This window comes from Schistocerca nitens, chromosome 9 (genome assembly GCF_023898315.1).
Source record: "Schistocerca nitens isolate TAMUIC-IGC-003100 chromosome 9, iqSchNite1.1, whole genome shotgun sequence".
Lineage (NCBI taxonomy): Eukaryota > Metazoa > Arthropoda > Insecta > Orthoptera > Acrididae > Schistocerca > Schistocerca nitens.
The window spans coordinates 257,729,526-257,749,338 of record NC_064622.1 but is presented as its reverse complement, the minus strand read 5'-3'; the positions used below and the strand labels follow the sequence as shown (position 1 = coordinate 257,749,338).

Sequence of the window (19,813 nt, the reverse complement as noted above, 5' to 3'; positions counted from 1 at the left end):
GCCGCAGTATTCGTGGACAACTCTGCGACTCTCCATCTAGGATAACGTGCTGCGTACTGCCTGTAAGGGAATCTTCGGTTCATTCGCGAGTCTGGTTATTATCTCCCATAGTAACTTGTTACGTTTAAGGTCGTTCGGGTATTGTGTTACACGAATATTTTTCAGAAAAGAGGCATCTAACATAAATAAATTCATGATGAAAGACTCGTTTGATTGGAATATGTAATCAACTGAATGGAATTTGATAAACCACAATACTCGAAACTGTCGGCAATTGACTAACGTAATCTTACCCTTCATTTACTCTTGATTCTGATATGTATGCCTTATGTAAATGAGAGGACACTGAAAGGCTGGCGGTGCAGAAGCACACAGGCTGCTATGGGCGTGAATGTAGGCCACCACACTCAGAGGAATTTCACATAATTACGCACAAGAGAGGAATAACTCAGTAGCCTACAGTCCTTGTGGGGCGCACAAAGGATTATGGATGAACATAAACAGAATTTCTTGTGGTGCAAGTTCCACGGCTGCAAAACACTTTACAACTCAGGAAAGTGGAAAGGCGAGCAACATTTTTTAGCAAAAGGCACTGTTATGTACAAACGTAAAAAGCTGAGTTTTTCCCAGTAAAGCATCAGCCTCCACTTAAATATCTCAAATTTGAATTGGGACCGATAGATTTTGGGAATTTGAAGGCGTGAGACGCTGTTAGTCATACTGATTTCATAAAACCAAAATGTTTACATGATATAAGATTCACGTAGATTGGCTAACATAAATAAACTAGAGATTAGACAGAGAAGCTCAGCTGTGCTGATGAGGACCACCTCATTGGTCACAAAGAGAGATTGAGAGAGAATAAGACGACTTTCTAGTGTGTAAAATGTTAGAATGTACGTTACCGGTTAACCAAACTGAGAAGTCTAGGGAAGGGAACTAATGTGATCTAAGGATCAGTTTTTTCGTTTGGTGCTCTGATGACCCAACCAGTGTGAACACAGTAAGAGACGTGGAACATGCCAATGTAAAATTTCTTTGTAGGGGAATTTGACCATAAATCATTTCATCCTAGATTTCATCCTCTCCTTCATCTTGGACTCTACAGCAATCTTCATGTCAGATTCCACCGAGGGCTGCTGCTTTCCTGCCGCCGCCAGAGCCGATGTACCTAGGGACTTACATAAAGTTCGGGCTGATCTGCACTTTGCCGCTGATGAGGCTTCTTGGTGCTACCAATCACTGATGCTGCAGCCACTTCAAGCTCCACCTCCATCTAGGATAACGTGCTGCGTACTGCCTGTAAGGGAATCTTCGGTTCATTCAAGTTCTAAGGCCTCCGATTTTTTTTCTAATTAACTACTCACCCGAAATCGATGAAACTGGCGTTACTTCTCGACGTAATCGCGCTGCAGACGTACACATTTTTCACAACGATGACGCCATGATTCCATGGCAGCGGCGAAGGCTTCTTTAGGAGTCTGTTTTGACCACTGGAAAATCGCTGAGGCATTAGCAGCACAGCTGGTGAATGTGCGGCTACGGAGAGTGTCTTTCATTGTTGGAAAAAGCCAAAAGTCACTAGGAGCCAGGTCAGGTGAGTAGGGAGCATGAGGAATCACTTCAGAGTTGTTATCACGAAGAAACTGTTGCGTAAAGTTAGTTCGATGTGCGGGTGCGTTGTCTTGGTGAAACAGCACACGCGCAGCCCTTCCCGGACGTTTTTGTTGCAGTGCAGGAAGGAATTTGTTCTTCAAAACATTTTCGTAGGATGCACCTGTTACCGTAGTGCCCTTTGGAACGCAATGGGTAAGGATTACGCCCTCGCTGTCCCAGAACATGGACACCATCATTTTTTCAGCACTGGCGGTTACCCGAAATTTTTTTGGTGGCGGTGAATCTGTGTGCTTCCATTGAGCTGACTGGCGCTTTGTTTCTGGATTGAAAAATGGCATCCACGTCTCATCCATTGTCACAAGCGACGAAAAGAAAGTCCCATTCATGCTGTCGTTGCACGTCAACATTGCTTGGCAACATGCCACACGGGCAGCCATGTGGTCGTCCGTCAGCATTCGTGGCACCCACCTGGATGACACTTATCGCATTTTCAGGTCGTCATGCAGGATTGTGTGCACAGATCCCACAGAAATGCCAACTCTGGAGGCGATCTGTTCAACAGTCATTCGGCGATCCCCCAAAACAATTCTCTCCACTTTCTCGATCATGTCGTCAGACCGACTTGTGCGAGCCCGAAGTTGTTTCGGTTTGTTGTCACACGATGTTCTGCCTCCATTAAACTGTCGCACCCACGGACGCACTTTCGACACATCCATAACTCCATCACCACATGTCTCCTTCAACTGTCGATGAATTTCAATTGGTTTCACACCACGCAAACTCATAAAACGAATGATTGCACGCTGTTCAAGTAAGGAAAACGTCGCCATTTTAAGTATTTAAAACAGTTCTCATTCTCGCCACTGGCGGTAAAATTCCATCTGCCGTACGGTGCTGCCATCTCTGGGAAGTTTCGTCAATGAACACGGCCACATTTTAGAACAATGTGCATGTTTCTATCTCTTTCCAGTCCGGAGAAAAAAAATTGGAGGCCTTAGAACTTGAATGCACCTCGTATAGTGACATCGAGCCGCAACCGCGAGACGATGAGTAGGGAAATTAAAGTCATTTCTTAACCATTTCCATCGCTTCAAGGTTCACTTTGAAGACCTAAAGTTTGATTAATTGAAAAGTCTGATTTCAACTCTGATCACAGGCGTAACATATTTTCTTGTGTAGTGCTATTCGCCTTTCAGTTTACACCATGATAAACATTGTGCACTTAATACACTTGCGAGATTATTAACATCTCTTCCCCCAAAGCCCACTATTCAGATGTGCCAAGTTCTAATTATATTAATGCTGGCGTTGTTTGTCAGTTGTTTTATCAATAACTTTATCAGAATAAACCAAAGTAATTGGTACTCTCAATTCATTACTTTGGGGAATGATTAAGTGACATATGTCAACAATATCTCTCAACAATCACAGCCAGCCATCACTAGCAACAGTATCTAAGGTTTTTCGAAAGCATAGAAACATCGAATCCACCCGGATCCTCTGTCCATGGTACTGAGGGAAGCCCATGCGAAGGCAGCGAGTTGTGTTTCAGGCGATCGATATTTTTTTCGGAACCCATTTTGATTTCTGTGGTGATGGTCGGTCATATTACTAGAACTTTCAGGATTCTGCTGCAAATGGGTATGAAATCTAAGCGACGCTTTCTTTTTGTACGTACTCCTGTCCTATCACAGGGATCATTTTCTAGTTCAATGAATCTGCTTTGGATAGTGGTCAAGAGTGAGGTTAGAGTAAATTTCTCCATTAGGTGCTGAGGACTTCACTGAGTTGAAGCTATTTGAGCTGCTTTTGAACCCCGCTATGGGTCACTATGTCGCTCAGCAGCGATACAGCTCCTGAATGATAAAATCATTCCTTGATTTCCATTTGTGACGGAACTTTTGAGGACAGAACATTAGGTTTTCATTTTACTTTTTTCTGTTCGGTTCCTGTGAACACCAATTATTGTGTCACTTTTAGTTCTGCAATATGAATACATCATCTTGTAGTTTCTGGAAAATTTCAACACTAAAATTTAGTGTGGTACTTCTAACGGCTTCCAGCATTTGATCTTAGAGTAGGCAAGTACATTTCAGTTAAAACTGAGTGTACCACTATCTTTCAATGCGCTACTGTAAAACTTCTTTCACACTATTTTCGTGATATTTGTTAGCAACATTTACTGGAAAGAATTTATTGACAGTTACACGAACAAGTTGTTAATGAAGTCTTGAACAACTTAAACGAGAATAATTCTTCTTCAGATCACTACATTTAACAATGTTTCAGAACAAAAACGGTCTCGGTTGCGAAATTATGCAACGTCAATGGCACGTTTACCCAATTGGGGTATCATCAGGGTGAAACGCTTCGCCAGCCGGTGTGGCCGAGCGGTTCTAGGCGCCACAGTCTGGAACCGCGCGACCGCTACGGTCGCAGGTTCGAATCCTACCTCGGGCACGGATGTGTGTGATGTCCTTAGGTTAGTTCGGTTTAAGTAGTTCTAAGTTCTAGGGGACTGATGACCTCAGATATTAAGTCCCATAGTGCTCAGAGCCATTTTTTTGAAACGCTTCATTGACATTAAATAATTTCGTAGCCGAGACTGTTTTTATTCTGAAACACTTTAAACCGGTTGCTATAACAGTCTGCCACTATAGGATGGGAAAAGTTTTACACTTACAACGTATTTTTCAGAACAGTAATAGTTTTGGATGCACCTTTGGATGTTTTTGGCTTGATGACGATTATTGTCATGCCTTCACCACACGGAGTTCAGAAACTGCCTGTAGTACTTTTAAGTAGCAGTATTTGAGTGAATGTGAGTGAATGAATGTTTACTAGTCGCTAACAGCGGCATCATAATGAAGGAGCATAAAACACTCGCACTGATATCAGCTCTTAAAATTAACGTTAGCTTACTCGTTTATTGGTTCGGGCTTTTCCGCAAATCAGGAATGGTACAGCAGTGTAAGAGAAGCGTTTCTGTGGTTTCTTGCAAAATATTTAACATTAATTTCTATTTCCGATATTTATTCTGGTATTATCGATCATACTTGAATGTGGACATCAGTTAAGTAATGCATTCCTAATATACAACCAGGCTACAATGAAAAGCAACAATCTGAATCAGCAGTTTTGAGAGCAGTGGTTCTCCGAGCGACGTCGCTTCAATTCACGAAAAAGGCTTGGTGTGCTAAGAAGTTGAGTGTAAAACGTGAACGGAGATGTATAAACGACAAACTTTTGCGCCTGGCGATGTACATGAAGTATCTGTTTCTTTGTCCTCAATTCCGGAGGGAAACTGGTACATTCTGTTTTTAATTAGGTTTGTGCTTTGTCATTAATTGTCCTTTTGACACAGATTGAACTCGGAGATTGTACTGAAAATGGAAATGGATTGCCAGTGTTCACCTATCTGGCACAGCAAACTGTGTGCTTTTACATGTAGTAGGCCCTTAGAAATATCCTTGAATCACGGACTACATATGTGTCTCAGTTAAGATCGTCATTATGGAAACCTCATCAGATATTCCATTTGTGGCAAGCAATTGTAGTTGGTTGTACTCGTACAACAAGGCTTTAATTGTACCAGGACAACCCCTGATATGCCAAAGAAATGTATACTTAATTAATAACTATTTAAAAAAATTGTTTTTCAGCATTGCTAGTTATATCTAGTTTTCGAAAATAATATCCAGAGATAACGAGAAGTGTTTCTTCCACAGGTGAGTGAGCTGTGTGTATCTCCTCGCCCCGTTAGCGCTTGCTGCTTGGAGAAAACCACCGCCGACAGTAGCATCGGGTATGGGTCAGCTGACGGCACTGGAGTCAAACATTCGAGCTTCTTGGAGCCTGGAGAACGCAGTAGTGCCCCTGCTAATGCGATGTCCGCAGACGTCACCGCTACAGAGCAACGCAACGTGTACCAGGGACGAAGGCTGAGACGCTCCGGAAGACGCCGATGGGTAGCTGCCGGTCCAGTGAGAATCCGCAATTTGAATTCGCAAAGCAAAGACGCTAAGAGCTCTATAATGACAGAAAATGAAACTGATCGAAATAAGACGCGGAATGTGACAGCAAAGACACTATTGCCGCAGTATTCTACGAGTGTCGCAACGCATGAGTCAGAGCGTCTCACTGGATCTTACCTTGTACATGCAAGGGAACTTCCTCAAGTTGTCCGTCTTCAAGGAGACACGAAGTCTTTGAAGACAGTACAAAGTGAAGGTCTGAGATCACGTGCAGTCACTTCAAGATTCGGTGAGACTGAAGCGACTTCCGTTCAACCTCTCCCTGCACAAAGCACCATCATGTTTGAGGAAGAAACTTCACAACGCTCGCTGGAAGCAGATGGCGAGCGTTCTGAAAGTTCAAAGCGAAATCTCGTGTCATATAGCGGTGATGGTACACAAACCAGTGAATCATACATTAGTACTGAGCAGAGCCCTTCATTAGGTATACATTTACAGTCTACATCAGAAAATAAAATTTTATCCTCAGACAAAAGCAGACGTTTGATTAGTACCACAACAGCAACGAACGCAAGAGATAGTTCAGTACTTTATAATAACGACAAAGCGAACTCAAAGTACGTGCTACCGCAGGCTACTTTGCAGCAGTTACGTGGGTTCCCTGACAGTGAAAAACAGCAATATTTCTCCACTGACCGTGTTAACCTGGAAGAAACGACACGAGGTGACAGCAGCCCAACTAAGCCTCCAGATACTGAGCAGTGGGCTTCAGAAGTGACACCACCACCGTCTCATGAATGGATCGATGCTGGCGACAGCGGTGAATACAAAACATCCATTGGGCCTCCATCGGGGCTTTCGCGATTGCCGAGTAAGCATCATTGGAAGTCAGATGACTTTTACCAGCAAATAGAAACGAATGGTTCGACCAGAGAGTTTCCAACAGTCGAGACGATAAGTTTAGACGGAAAGTCGGACCACACGACAACGCATGGCACTCGTATCTCAAGCCAAGGGATACCACAGTCTACTCTGAAGCAGCAGCAAGGACCTCCTTACTTAGAGAAGTCTGTCAGCGGTAAACGGTCAGAAGCGTCTAATGATTCCGTCAGTACAACACTTATTCCATTCCCAGAAGAGAATGTGTCCTTAAGGCAGTTGGCGGATTCTAGCATTGACAGTCAATGGACCTATGATATAGTACCGCCTTTGGGACAGTCAACGTCACTAAGCAGTCAATCGTGGAAGGCAGCTAACGTGTCTCACCCATTGCCACAGGAGACAAGGGAATCCGAAGCCAAGCTGTCGGTATCTATGACGAATCGTCGTGATTATACCAGCACTGCTGAGTCAAGCAATATTTTACCAAATGCCACTGTTCGTCAGTTACATGGACCTCCTGACAATGAATCAGAGTCTTCTACCTCATCTGTCACTCCAAAGCAGGAGAATAGTACTCCAGTAATATTGTGGAAAGAATCACAAGTTTTGGGGTCAGAAAAAATACCTGCATATAACTGGCCTTCTGTTATTACTAACGGCCGTAACAATGAAGAAACATCTTCTACTGAACCGCCACTAGGTCTTTCACAGTTACCAAGCACACGCCCATGGAAGTCAGTTGCTGTTCCACAGGAACTGGAAACGGTTCCTTCAGCCATCGAGCTGCCTGCATCGGCATTGGCTACAGGAGAGGCTGCGAGCCATCCCCATGTTATCAACGCTGCTGATTCAAACCATGTAGTACCGAAGGCCACCGTGAAGCAGCTGCATGGACCTCCTGACAGCAAAATTCAGTTATATCCTCCGTCCAAAAGTGACAGTGCAGAGGACCAAGTGAGAACTAATGACGGTCGAGCAGATACCTCGAAAATAGATCACTGGGGCCCAGAGAAGAGACTCCCTTCACATCGCTGGCCAGACTTCGGAGTTTCTACTGGTCATGACAGTCAGGAAGCATCTTCCATGGGACACCAACAGGGACTTTCACGGTTACCCAGCAAACGCGTATGGAAGTCTGTTGTTGTTCCACAGAAACCGGAAACGGTTGCTTCAGACAGCGGAACGCCTGCGTCCACTCTGGTGTCTACAGAAGAGACGTCTACCCATCCACACGTTGCCAACAGTGCTGATTCAAACCACGTAATACCAGAAACCACCGTGAATCATGGGCCTTCTGACAGTGAAATTCTACGGTATCCTCCGTCCAAAACAGCCAGTGCAAAGGACCGAATGAAAGCTAATGATGGTCGAGCAGATACTTCCAAAACAGATCACTGGGGTCCAGAGAAGAGACTCCCGTCTTATCGCTGGCCAAACTTTGGAGTTCCTACTGGTCGAGACAGTGAGGAAGCATCTTCCATGGGACCTCAACAGGGATTTTCACGGTTACCCAGCAAACGCCCATGGACTTTAGTTAACAATGCACAACCAATGATAACCAAAGATTGGACCACAGAGTCTGAATCTGTCTTGACGAATGCAGGTGCTACATTGAGCCACGGCAGCGTCATTGACACTGCTGTTTCAAGCCACATGATACCAAAAACCACTGTGAAACAGCTGCGTGGGCCTCCGGACAGAGAAACCGAGTGGTATCCTCTATCGGAATTTGTTAACCCAGGGGGTCGAAGAGAGGAGAACAGCAGTCCAACCGAGACCTCACAGCCATATGGCTGGGGTCCAGAGAAAACACCGCCATCTCATAGACGTCCAGATGGTATGACGATTGATAACGAGAGGCAGGAGACATCTATCCCCCGCCCTCCACCTGGACTTCCGCAAGTGCCCAGTAAGTATCCGTGGGAATCATCTGATTTTCCTGAAAGAGGGGACGCGAAAGGTTCGGTCATAAAACAACTATTAACCATCGAAAAACAAGCAGGGACGCCGATGTCTGGTAAGAATGTGCAGTATCAGTTAAAAGAGGAGCAGAAAGTTCCAGTCAGCGCTGTAACTCCAAAGACAGAACATAATTTTCTGCCTATCTTGAGGGTGGCACACCTGTTGTTAGAAGCCGCAAGGAAACAAGCCGACGGACCTTCTGACACGGAGTTGCAACGCTCATCTACGAATGAAACTGCTACAGTCCTGAGAGAGTCAGAGCTCTCTCGAATAACGAAACAGTTGTCTACCATCACGCAATTGCTTATTTCTGGATTGCTACTGAACGTACTCACCACTAAGCAACTGCAAGGTTGTTCCCTAGACAGCCCTCTACTGAACTATACCTCAGAGGAGTTGCTGGGACCTACACTGACGTCACTAAACTTACCGGCTGCTGATGTTGTAACAGCCGCTCCTGGTGTGGCGAGTAGTTACACAGTCGACTCTCACTACAAAGACACCTCATTGTGGAATACTTCTTCGGAAACTTCAACAGGCGCCTCCGACACGTTCTCCATTCGATCCTGGGTGTCACGGCCAATACCAGTTGTCCCGCTTCCAGAGGTAAGGTGTAACAAGTTAACTGATTACAGTTATGACTATTTAGCTTTAAGTTGGTTGGTTGATTTGGGGGAGGGTCCAAACAGCGAGGTCATCGGTCCCATCGGATTAGGGAAGGATGGGGAAGGAAGTCAAACTTACCCTTTCGAAGGAACCATCCCGGAATTTGCCTGAAGCCAATTAGGGAAATCACGGAAAACTTAAATCAGATGGCCGGACGCGGGTCTGAACCGTCGTCCTCACGAATGCGAGTCCAGTGTGCTAACCACTGCCTCACATCCCTCGGTAGGTTGCAAGACATACCAACACGTCCCTATTCCCGATCAGGATATTCTGTCAGTGTACGCGACAAGTTCCAGACAGTATTCAAGCCTTTATTCCTCTCGTTTGCGAACAGTGTTCGACTAATTACACCATCCGAAGCACGCTTTCCGGACTTCAAGTTCCAGTTTAACATGAGCGTCTCCTCTCCCCTACCATACCCTGCATATGCTTCCTCTCGGTACTATGAATGCTAGGATGGAGCATAAAATTACCATCTCGTGTGGCACAACGGCGTAGTACAAGTTTTTTAATTGGACACCACTTCGGTGACATGCCTGTCCTTAATCTACACTCGTAACGCTAACGGGGAAAGGGGGGCTGCAGTTTAACGTGGCGTCCGAACCAGGATTCGTTCCTAGCGAATCTTAACTTGATAGAGAGATGAAGGCTAATTTATATGCGAACTGAACGGTTTCGGTGGTTCGGTGGATATTCGAACCCACGTTCTCTTCCTTTCCTGTCACGCGATTACTAGAACATCACGTCCGACACAGCCCACAAAAAGACAGACGCTCAAAGTTGAAATTTCGGTCCAACACACGGTTTTAACTTGCCACATACACTCTACAGAAAATTCATTCATAGAATTTTATGTAATTTTTATAATAAATTCAAGTCGGGGATGGTTCCTTTGAAAAAGTGACCTAGTTTCTTCGCAATCCCTTTCCATTTGAGCCTGTGCTCGTTGTTTAACGATCTGGGCATCTCGGAGGCCCAAATGTCAATTTATTCCATTAATTGTGGTGTCCTGTGATCATGAATATTTAGTGGTGCGAAGTATTACTGAAATGTACGTATATATAGCAAGCAATAACACTACAGACACACAAAATGCATAAGAATCAGAAAAAACACCTGTCTTGAGTTAATGTAAACATATAATTTATTCTCCAACAGGTTTTCGGTCAGTTAATTTATTTGGTAGCAAAAACGTATCGCAGCCGCAGATAAAAGAATAATAATATTAATAATAATAACATTGGATATAAACAGAATTTTTGTTTCAGAATAGAAAATTGATAATAAAAAGTATTCCTACACTAAAAGAAACGAGGGTACCCAAGTTACCCAACAGTCGTTATGGTATTTTCTGTTATTGCATTCATATTTTACGTTGCTAGTGATGTTTATTTCAACGGCTAAAAAAGAAACTGCACTTTTGTAAATACCCTGTGTGCTAAATATTTATAAATTTGTACTAGTTTCAGCAAGTTCACTTTAGCAACGCAAAAAAATGTTAGGAATTAATATGCAAATGGAGGCTGTAAATAAATTAAACAAAGTTTCAAACTTTCTCTGTAATAAACTGAAAAAGTAAACGCAGTTTGTGAAAAAATTGAAAAGAGTCGCAGAACATCAATAATGGTCCTACGTCTTTTGTGCTTAATATCGTGTTTCAATGGAAACTGCAAGAAATTTATGTAATGTTATTATGTAAATACTGCAGGCAATATACACTCCTGGAAATGGAAAAAAGAACACATTGACACCGGTGTGTCAGACCCACCATACTTGCTCCGGACACTGCGAGAGGGCTGTACAAGCAATGATCACACGCACGGCACAGCGGACACACCAGGAACCGCGGTGTTGGCCGTCGAATGGCGCTAGCTGCGCAGCATTTGTGCACCGCCGCCGTCAGTGTCAGCCAGTTTGCCGTGGCATACGGAGCTCCATCGCAGTCTTTAACACTGGTAGCATGCCGCGACAGCGTGGACGTGAACCGTATGTGCAGTTGACGGACTTTGAGCGAGGGCGTATAGTGGGCATGCGGGAGGCCTGGTGGACGTACCGCCGAATTGCTCAACACGTGGGGCGTGAGGTCTCCACAGTACATCGATGTTGTCGCCAGTGGTCGGCGGAAGGTGCACGTGCCCGTCGACCTGGGACCGGACCGCAGCGACGCACGGATGCACGCCAAGACCGTAGGATCCTACGCAGTGCCGTAGGGGACCGCACCGCCACTTCCCAGCAAATTAGGGACACTGTTGCTCCTGGGGTATCGGCGAGGACCATTCGCAACAGTCTCCATGAAGCTGGGCTACGGTCCCGCACACCGTTAGGCCGTCTTCCGCTCACGCCCCAACGTCGTGCAGCCCGCCTCCAGTGGTGTCGCGACAGGCGTGAATGGAGGGACGAATGGAAACGTGTCGTCTTCAGCGATGAGAGTCGCTTCTGCCTTGGTGCCAATGATGGTCGTATGCGTGTTTGGCACCGTGCAGGTGAGCGCCACAATCAGGACTGCATACGACCGAGGCACACAGGGCCAACACCCGGCATCATGGTGTGGGGAGCGATCTCCTACACTGGCCGTACACCACTGGTGATCGTCGAGGGGACACTGAATAGTGCACGGTACATCCAAACCGTCATCGAACCCATCGTTCTACCATTCCTAGACCGGCAAGGGAACTTGCTGTTCCAACAGGACAATGCACGTCCGCATGTATCCCGTGCCACCCAACGTGCTCTAGAAGGTGTAAGTCAACTACCCTGGCCAGCAAGATCTCCGGATCTGTCCCCCATTGAGCATGTTTGGGACTGGATGAAGCGTCGTCTCACGCGGTCTGCACGTCCAGCACGAACGCTGGTCCGACTGAGGCGCCAGGTGGAAATGGCATGGCAAGCCGTTCCACAGGACTACATCCAGCATCTCTACGATCGTCTCCATGGGAGAATAGCAGCCTGCATTGCTGCGAAAGTTGGATATAAACTGTACTAGTGCCGACATTGTGCATGCTCTGTTGCCTGTGTCTATGTGCCTGTGGTTCTGTCAGTGTGATCATGTGATGTATCTGACCCCAGGAATGTGTCAATAAAGTTTCCCCTTCCTGGGACAATGAATTCACGGTGTTCTTATTTCAATTTCCAGGAGTGTAGAATCACACCGACGATTAATCTACTTCAAGGGGCAGCACATGACTGAGAGACGAAAGAAGTAAAGAATGTAGATTCATAAATTGATATTATTACGTAAAAATATAAATGGTTTCTGAGAGTATTCACTTCCTGGATGCTTGTTGCACACTGGGTTGGGTGGTTTTGGGGGGAAGAGACCAAAGAGCGAGGTCATCGGTCTCATCGGATTATGGAAGAAAGACGGCCGTGCCCTTTCAAAGGAACCATCCCGGCATTTGCCTGGAGCGATTTAGGGAAATCATGGAAAACCTAAATCAGGATGGCCGGACGCTGGATTGAACCGTCGTCCTCCCGAATGCGGGTCCAGTGTGCTAACCACTGCGCCACCTCGCTCAGTTGTTGTACATTTACAAATAACAGTGATTTGAATACTTTTGTAACATCCTAAATGTTGTGAATAAAATATTTTGTGTTTTAAACATCAAGACCAAGAAAACTTCATATTCTGATTGACATGGAACATAGAGCATTGCAGAGGGTAGTTAAAGTTAGCGAAACGAATCACCTGTGGGTTCCAAAATGCTACCAGCATCCGATTTAGCACCAATGACTGTGCGTTGGACATTAGAAAGGGTGGAGTACAACGATGGAGCAGCCCACATGAGCCATACATTTCTGTAGTCACAGAGGTGGTGTAAAGAGCTTCACCGCTGGAGAGCGGATTACTGTAAACGAAAGTCATAAGCCACGCTACACCCTGTTGCTGTCCGATGGAAGGGTTTGGGTCTGATGAAAGACTGATGAACGTTGCCTGACATAGTGTGTAACACGAACAGTAATGTGCGGAGGAGGCGGTGTTACGGTATGGGAGCTATCCGTCGTTAGAGTGAAGTCCCGTTATTGCGCTTCAGTTAATTTTAAGTGGAGGAAGAATGAAGACGTTTTACAGCAGTGTGCACTCTCCGCTGCAGGGTGAAAGGTACATTCCGTAATATACACAAGCAATAGACTTGAGTCACGACCGTCGCAGTAGGCGGTAAAAACAAGGAAGAAAAATTTGCGTTTGAGATCTCTTTGACGTTGGAGTCTTCTTTCGCAGAGTATACTTCGTGTGTGGAGAAAAAGGAGGAGTAGATCATGTACGTTTCGAAGGAGCTAAACCCCGCATTTATCTTAAACTTTTTGACAAATAGTGGAAAACATTAAAGATGAAAACAGAGCTGGTTTTGAGGATTTGTATTATAACTCCGCTATTTGGCCGAATTACATTTTCTAGAAGTACCCGCAGGTGTGGAGAAAGAAGACTTTTTTACACTCACAGAGGAGAGCAATGCCATCAGCAATCTTACGAGTATCACTGATGCCCTTTGAGCCGAGATATTAAACCCATTCCGAACCTTTGTTTCATTCCGTCTTTACTTCTTCGATGCACACGTTAAAACGTAGAGACGAAACAACGTATCTCTGTTTTACACATTTTACAAGTCGAGTACTTCGTTCCTGATCTTCCAGTCTAATTTTCTCAATCTTGATTGTTCTGCATTGTGTATATTAGGCGTATTTCCTCACAGCATACCCCAATTTTCTCAGAATTTCGAACGTCTTGCACCAGTTTACATCGGTAAATGCTTTTTATAGGTCAATAAATTCTATGAACGTCTCGGTTTTTTAAGGTGTTAGTTGCATTATCAAGCACAACGTAATGGTGCCTTTACGTCTCCGAAAGCAAATCTGATTATGTAACAGCACTTCCATTTTCTTTTCCATACGTCAGTATATTATTCTTGTCATTAATTTCAGTGTTTCTGTTTTTTTTTATTTTTTTTGTCTGGAGGGAAGGGGGTAGGGGCGACCAATCTAGTGACTGCCCGCCAAGAGATTCTGTCTTGCACCAGCCTCTTCATCTGAACGTAGCACTTGCATCCTACGTCCTCGATTATATCCTGGATGTATTGCAATCTCTGACTTCCTCTACAGTTTTTGCCCTCTACAGTTCGCATAGTGCCATAGAGGTTAATTCCCGATGTCTTAACACAAGTATCATCTTGTCCCTTATTCTTGCCTATGTTTTCTATATGCTTCTTTCTTCACCGATCCTGTGATGAATCTCCTTATTACTTACCTAACAGTCCACCTAAATTTCAACGTTCTTCTGTAGCACCACATGTTATACGCTTCGATTCTCTCCTGTTCGGCTTTTCCCACTGTACATTCTCAGAAATTTCTTCCTCAAATTAAAGCCTACGTTTGATGCAGTAGACTTCTTTTGATCATGAATGCCCATTTTGCCTGCTCTGGTCTACTTTTTATGTCCTCCTTGCTTCGTCCGTCATTGGTGATTGTTTCCAAGGCAGCAGAATTCCTTACCTTCGCCTGCTACTGTTCACTAATTAGGATGATAAGTTTATCACTATTCTCATTTATCCTGTTCACAATACTTTGGACTCTTTTTCGCTTTAGTCTCAATTCATATTCTGTACTCATTAGACCATTCCAGTCGACAGCTTGTATCTTCCGCCTCCCTAATCGGCGTACTGGATTGTGATATAAGTAACCGTGATGGCGTATGCCTGATGAAATTTTACAGTGAGCAAGGCTGCCGTTACCGAAGGAAAATGACGCCGGTTAGTTGGCAGAAAGTGTACAACAGACCCTTTTAAAAGAATAATCTATTCTAAATCTAATCTAAATACTGATAACGGTTTTCGCTCGCGAACCACACAAGGGGGGGAGTGCGTACATCACGTAATATTTTCTACAAAAATTACTGATAATACAAAAAAAATATTACTGATTAGCTAGTAAACGGGTAATTAAACGGTCGCCAGCCCACAAGGGCAATGAATCTCCAGAATCTTAAGAAAGGTAATGGCCAATGGCCTTGCCCCAGTGGTAACACCGGTTTTCGTCAGATCACCGAAGTTGAGCGCTGTCGGGCTGGGCTAGCACTTGAATGGGTGACCGTCCGGGCGAGCGCTGTTGGCAAGCGGGGTGCACTTAGCCCCTGTGAGGCAAACTGAGGAGCCACTTGATTGAGAAGTAGTGGCTGCGGTCTCGTAAACTGACATACGGCTGGGAGAGTGGGTTGCTGACCATATTTCCTTCCATACCCGCATCCACTGACAGCTGTAGACTGAGGATGACAAGGCGACCGGTAAGTACTGTCGGGCCTTCCAAGGGCTATTGGGACGGAGTTTAGTTTAAGAAAGGTAATGGCAAAGAAATTTAAGTAAATAATCACTGGCGCAGCAACAGAAGGCTGTTACGCTTTTCCTCAACACTTTGGGAGAAAACAAATGAATCAGAAATCACTTAGGTTTTAGTCACTTTTTCTGAAATACTAAATTTTGTAAGTAAAGTTAAATGAAGTAACTGGTTAAACAAATGGCTGGTTATAACTGAAAATTTTTTTATGTAAAAAATGTCTTTCAATAACCTCAGTGTAACGTAAGGCAAAATTTAGAAAAAGGCAAGTAATTGGCTTTTGATTGTTAAGAGATTGAATTTATTTTAAGCAAATTAGCAACTGATTTTACTTTTCATGTAACAACAATAAAATACACACCAAGCCAGCAGAAGTTACTCGCTAAGCTAATTACAGAATAAATGAAAAAGGACACTCTTCATTTGTGCTGTGTCTTTAGTTATTAGTTATGACAGGACATTTTACGTTACTTGAAGTGAATGAAATAAATACTCAAAACTGCAAATTATTTAAACCACTGTTATGCAATACAAGAATGAAAAATTCCTGAGACAGAATATTTAGACTCAATCTGGTCATTAGCAAACAAACAAAACTGACAGCAAATAGTAATATTGTTTCATATTTTTACGACACTCGGTGATAGCGTGGAAAGAAAAGGGACCCTGTTTGGTAATGCTATCTGAGGACAATGACAAAACAGGTGCCCTACAAATTTTAACTGTTGCAGGTAATTATTCAAGTTAGTCATACTTCGTGAAAGAAATGCCAGTGGGTAATGCTTCTACAAGTTTGATCATATTTTGTTACTTAACACTCTAACGATGTTGTAGTTCTGAAGACGACAGAGAATGCAGCCGACAACAATGCTGAGCTGCCGCTGTTGCTGTTGCTGCTGCTGGTTGACAACCCCGAGTCGTCTCCAGAGTCACGGATAATTATGGGACAGGCAATGGTTAGAATTGCAGCTTCCTCTGCCTGTCCACGGATTAACAAATGAGGTGCGCCTACACTGGCGCGATCATAGCTGCACATCGCGTCTGCGGGAGCGCCCAACAAACACTTCCGCACTCTTTTATGACTCAATCTGCTCTGATTCCACTCTGCTCGCAGCGCGACAGAGACTCTCCATACACAAAGATAAACAATGGCACAGCTACTGCTATTTCGTCGTTGATGGCAATACATTTAAATAAATTTCCCTTGGCTATTACCCAGCAATTTACAATATGGAAAATTCTACTGAAACGCAGGAGGATCTGCAACGAATTGACGCATGGTGCAGGGAATGGCAATTGAATCTCAATGTACACAAGTGTAATGTGCTGCGAATACTTAGAAAGAAAGATCCTTTATCATTTAGCTACAATATAGCAGGTCAGCAACTGGAAGCAGTTAATTCCATAAATTATCTGGGAGTAGGCATTAGGAGTGATTTAAAACGGAATGATCATATAAAGTTGATTGTCGGTAAAGCAGATGCCAGACCGAGATTCATTGGAAGAATCCTAAGGAAATGCAATCCGAAAACAAAGGAAGTAGGTTACAGTACACTTGTTCGCCCACTGCCTGAATATTGCCCACCAGTGTGGGATCCGTACCAGATAGGGTTGACAGAAGAGATAGAGAAGATCCAACGGAGAGCAGCGCGCTTCGTTACAAGATCATTTAGTAATCGCGAAAGCGTTACGGAGATGATAGATAAGCTCCAGTGGAAGACTCTGCAGGAGAGACACTCAGTAGCTCGGTACGGGCTTTTTGTTGAAGTTTCGAGAACTTACCTTCACCGAGGAGTCAAGCAGTATATTGCTCCCTCCTATGTATATCTCGCGAAGAGACCATGAGGATAAAATCAGAGAGATTAGAGCCCACACAGAGGCATACCGACAATCTTTCTTTCCACGAACAATACGACACTGGAATAGAGGGGAGAACCGATAGAGGTACTCAAAGCACCCTCCGCCACACACCGTCAGGTGACTTAAGGAGTATGGGTGTAGATGTAGATTTACGTTATAATTACAATCAATTACATACAGTCAGAAATAAATACACTATACACTCATTACGTATTAAATATAGTTTTTGCAATAAAGCTTTGAGATTCAGAATTAGCAGTACAGTACAAGTTATCAACGGATATTAAACGGCGCAAAATTTTGCATGGTGCAGAAGGTATTTTACCTGCATTTTTGGTGTTACAAGATGCTGTAATTCTCCTTCACTTCCACACAGGATAGAAATGTCATCAGCGATTCCTATCATTGACATCGTTTCACATTGAATTTTAATCCCAGCTCTGAACATTTCTTTTATTTCTGTAATTGCTTCTTCGATGTATAGATTAAAGAGTTGCAGCGAAAAGCTGCATCCTTGCCTTACACCTATTTAATCCGAGCACTACGTTCTTGGTCATTCAATGTAATTGTCCATTGTTTTACATGCCCTATCCTACACGTCTTTCTCTTTACCTTACGCATGTTTTCCTCAGAATTGGTACATCTTGTCCAATTTTCCAGGTCAATGAATTCTATGAGCGTGACATGATTTTTCTTCAGTCTTGCTTCCATTATCAAATGCTAATCACGTCTCTGGTGCCTTTTCCTTTTCCAAAGACAAGCTGATCTTCGTCTAAGAGATCCTCAATTTTCTTTTCGATTTTCCTGTATATTTCTTGTCAGCAACATTGATGCATGAGATGTTAATTTGATAGTGCGATAGTTCTAGCACATATCGGCCCTTGATTTCTTGGACATTGTCTGGATGATGTTTTTCTAAGTCTACGTCGCCAGTGTTATTCATACTACACACCTACTTGAACGCATTCGGGAGGACGACAGTTCAAATGGTTCAAATGGCTCTGAGCACATGGGACTTAACATCTGAGGTCATCAGTCCCCTAGAACTTAGAACTACTTAAACCTAAGGACATCACACACATCCACGCCCGAGGCAGGAGTTGAACCTGCGACCGTGGCGGTCGCGCGGTTCCAGACTGTAGCGCCTAGAACCGCTCGGTCAGACGACAGTTCAAATCCGCGTCTGGCCAATAAGGTTTAGATTTGCGTGATTTCCCTAAATCGCCTCAGGCAAACGTGGGGATGGTTCCTTTGAAATGGCATGGCCGACTTCCTTCCCAATTGTTCCCTAATCCTATGGGACCAATGACCTCGCTGTTTGGTCCTCTCCTTCCAAATTTATAAGTCTACCTACTTGAATAGTAGTTTCGTTGCCACTTCACCCAGTGTTTTTAGAAATTGCGAAGGCATGTTATCCATCCCATCTGCCTTATTTTATCTCAAGTCTTTCAGAACTCTTTCAAATTCTTACCCCCGATATGCTCCACATCGACTCCAGTTTCTTCTTCTATCAGGTCGTCAGACAACTCGACCCCCCTCATACAGGCCTTCAGTGTACTCTTTCCACTATCCATTTGGCCGGCCGCGGTGGTCTAGCGGTTCTAGGCGCTCAGTCCGGAACCGCGGGACTGCTACGGTCGCAGGTTCGAATCCTTCCTCGGGCATGGATGTGTGTGATGTCCTTAGGTTAGTTAGGTTTAAGTAGTTCTAAATTCTAGGAGACTGATGACCACAGATGTTAAGTCCCATAGTGCTCAGAGGCAGCCACTATCCATTTGCACTTACTATGTTACCGCCCTTGTTTTTAATGTAACTAAAGGTTGCTTTGACTCTTCTGTATTCTGAGTCACTCCCTCGAACGATCATTTCTTTTTAGATTTCTGTACGTTTTGGGACTGACGTTCGGCAATAGCGGACCTCTCCCGCCGTTTACCCGCACTTGCTTGAATTTCTTCACGTTGACATTCAGAGCACTGGGACCTGGTTGGTTGCAAGGGTCGAGTGCAGCGTTGATGTTGAGTGCAAAGTTCTTTCACAGTGCGTGTGGTCTGACATATTAAGGCATACCACATTGGCAAGGCATTTTGTATACTTCGATCTTCCGTAATAAGAAACCGTCTTTCACTGATCCCAGTCTAGTAATTTGTTACCATGCTTCCCCTACACCGCTCCCCCCCCCCCTTCCCCTCGCCCTAACGTAAAAGCTCCTGCTTCTGTTTTTAGTAATTACTTGTGTTAAAATTCTCTAGAGCTTCCTGCAGCGTCATACCTTTTTAAAATTCAAAAGCTTTCGACTGAATAGTCCTCGGCTATTTTCAAGTGTCAGTAACCATTTGACAATGCTCTAGGGCTATTCGGTCGAAAGCTCGCATACTATCTGCTAGACGAGGCTGGAAGCCCGAGTGATAATTATCAGTATATATCGCCTCAAATATGTTGTGTACTTGTGTACTTATAAAAATAATCTTGAAGTTTATTTGTAGTTCTTGTCCCTACCATTTACAACTTTCCATTTACGTGAGATGGGA

General features: G+C 44.2%; 1 protein-coding gene across 1 annotated transcript in view; it reads left to right on the top strand.

Moving 5' to 3' along the window:
• The first annotated feature begins 6,905 nt into the window (after positions 1–6,905).
• LOC126204169 (mucin-12) overlaps positions 6,906–19,813 on the top strand; it is a 56,867-nt gene continuing 43,959 nt past the window's right edge. The window contains exon 1 of the mRNA XM_049938575.1: positions 6,906–9,041. Within this exon, the coding sequence (XP_049794532.1) occupies positions 6,906–9,041 (2,136 nt within the window). The remainder of the gene's footprint in view (positions 9,042–19,813) is intronic.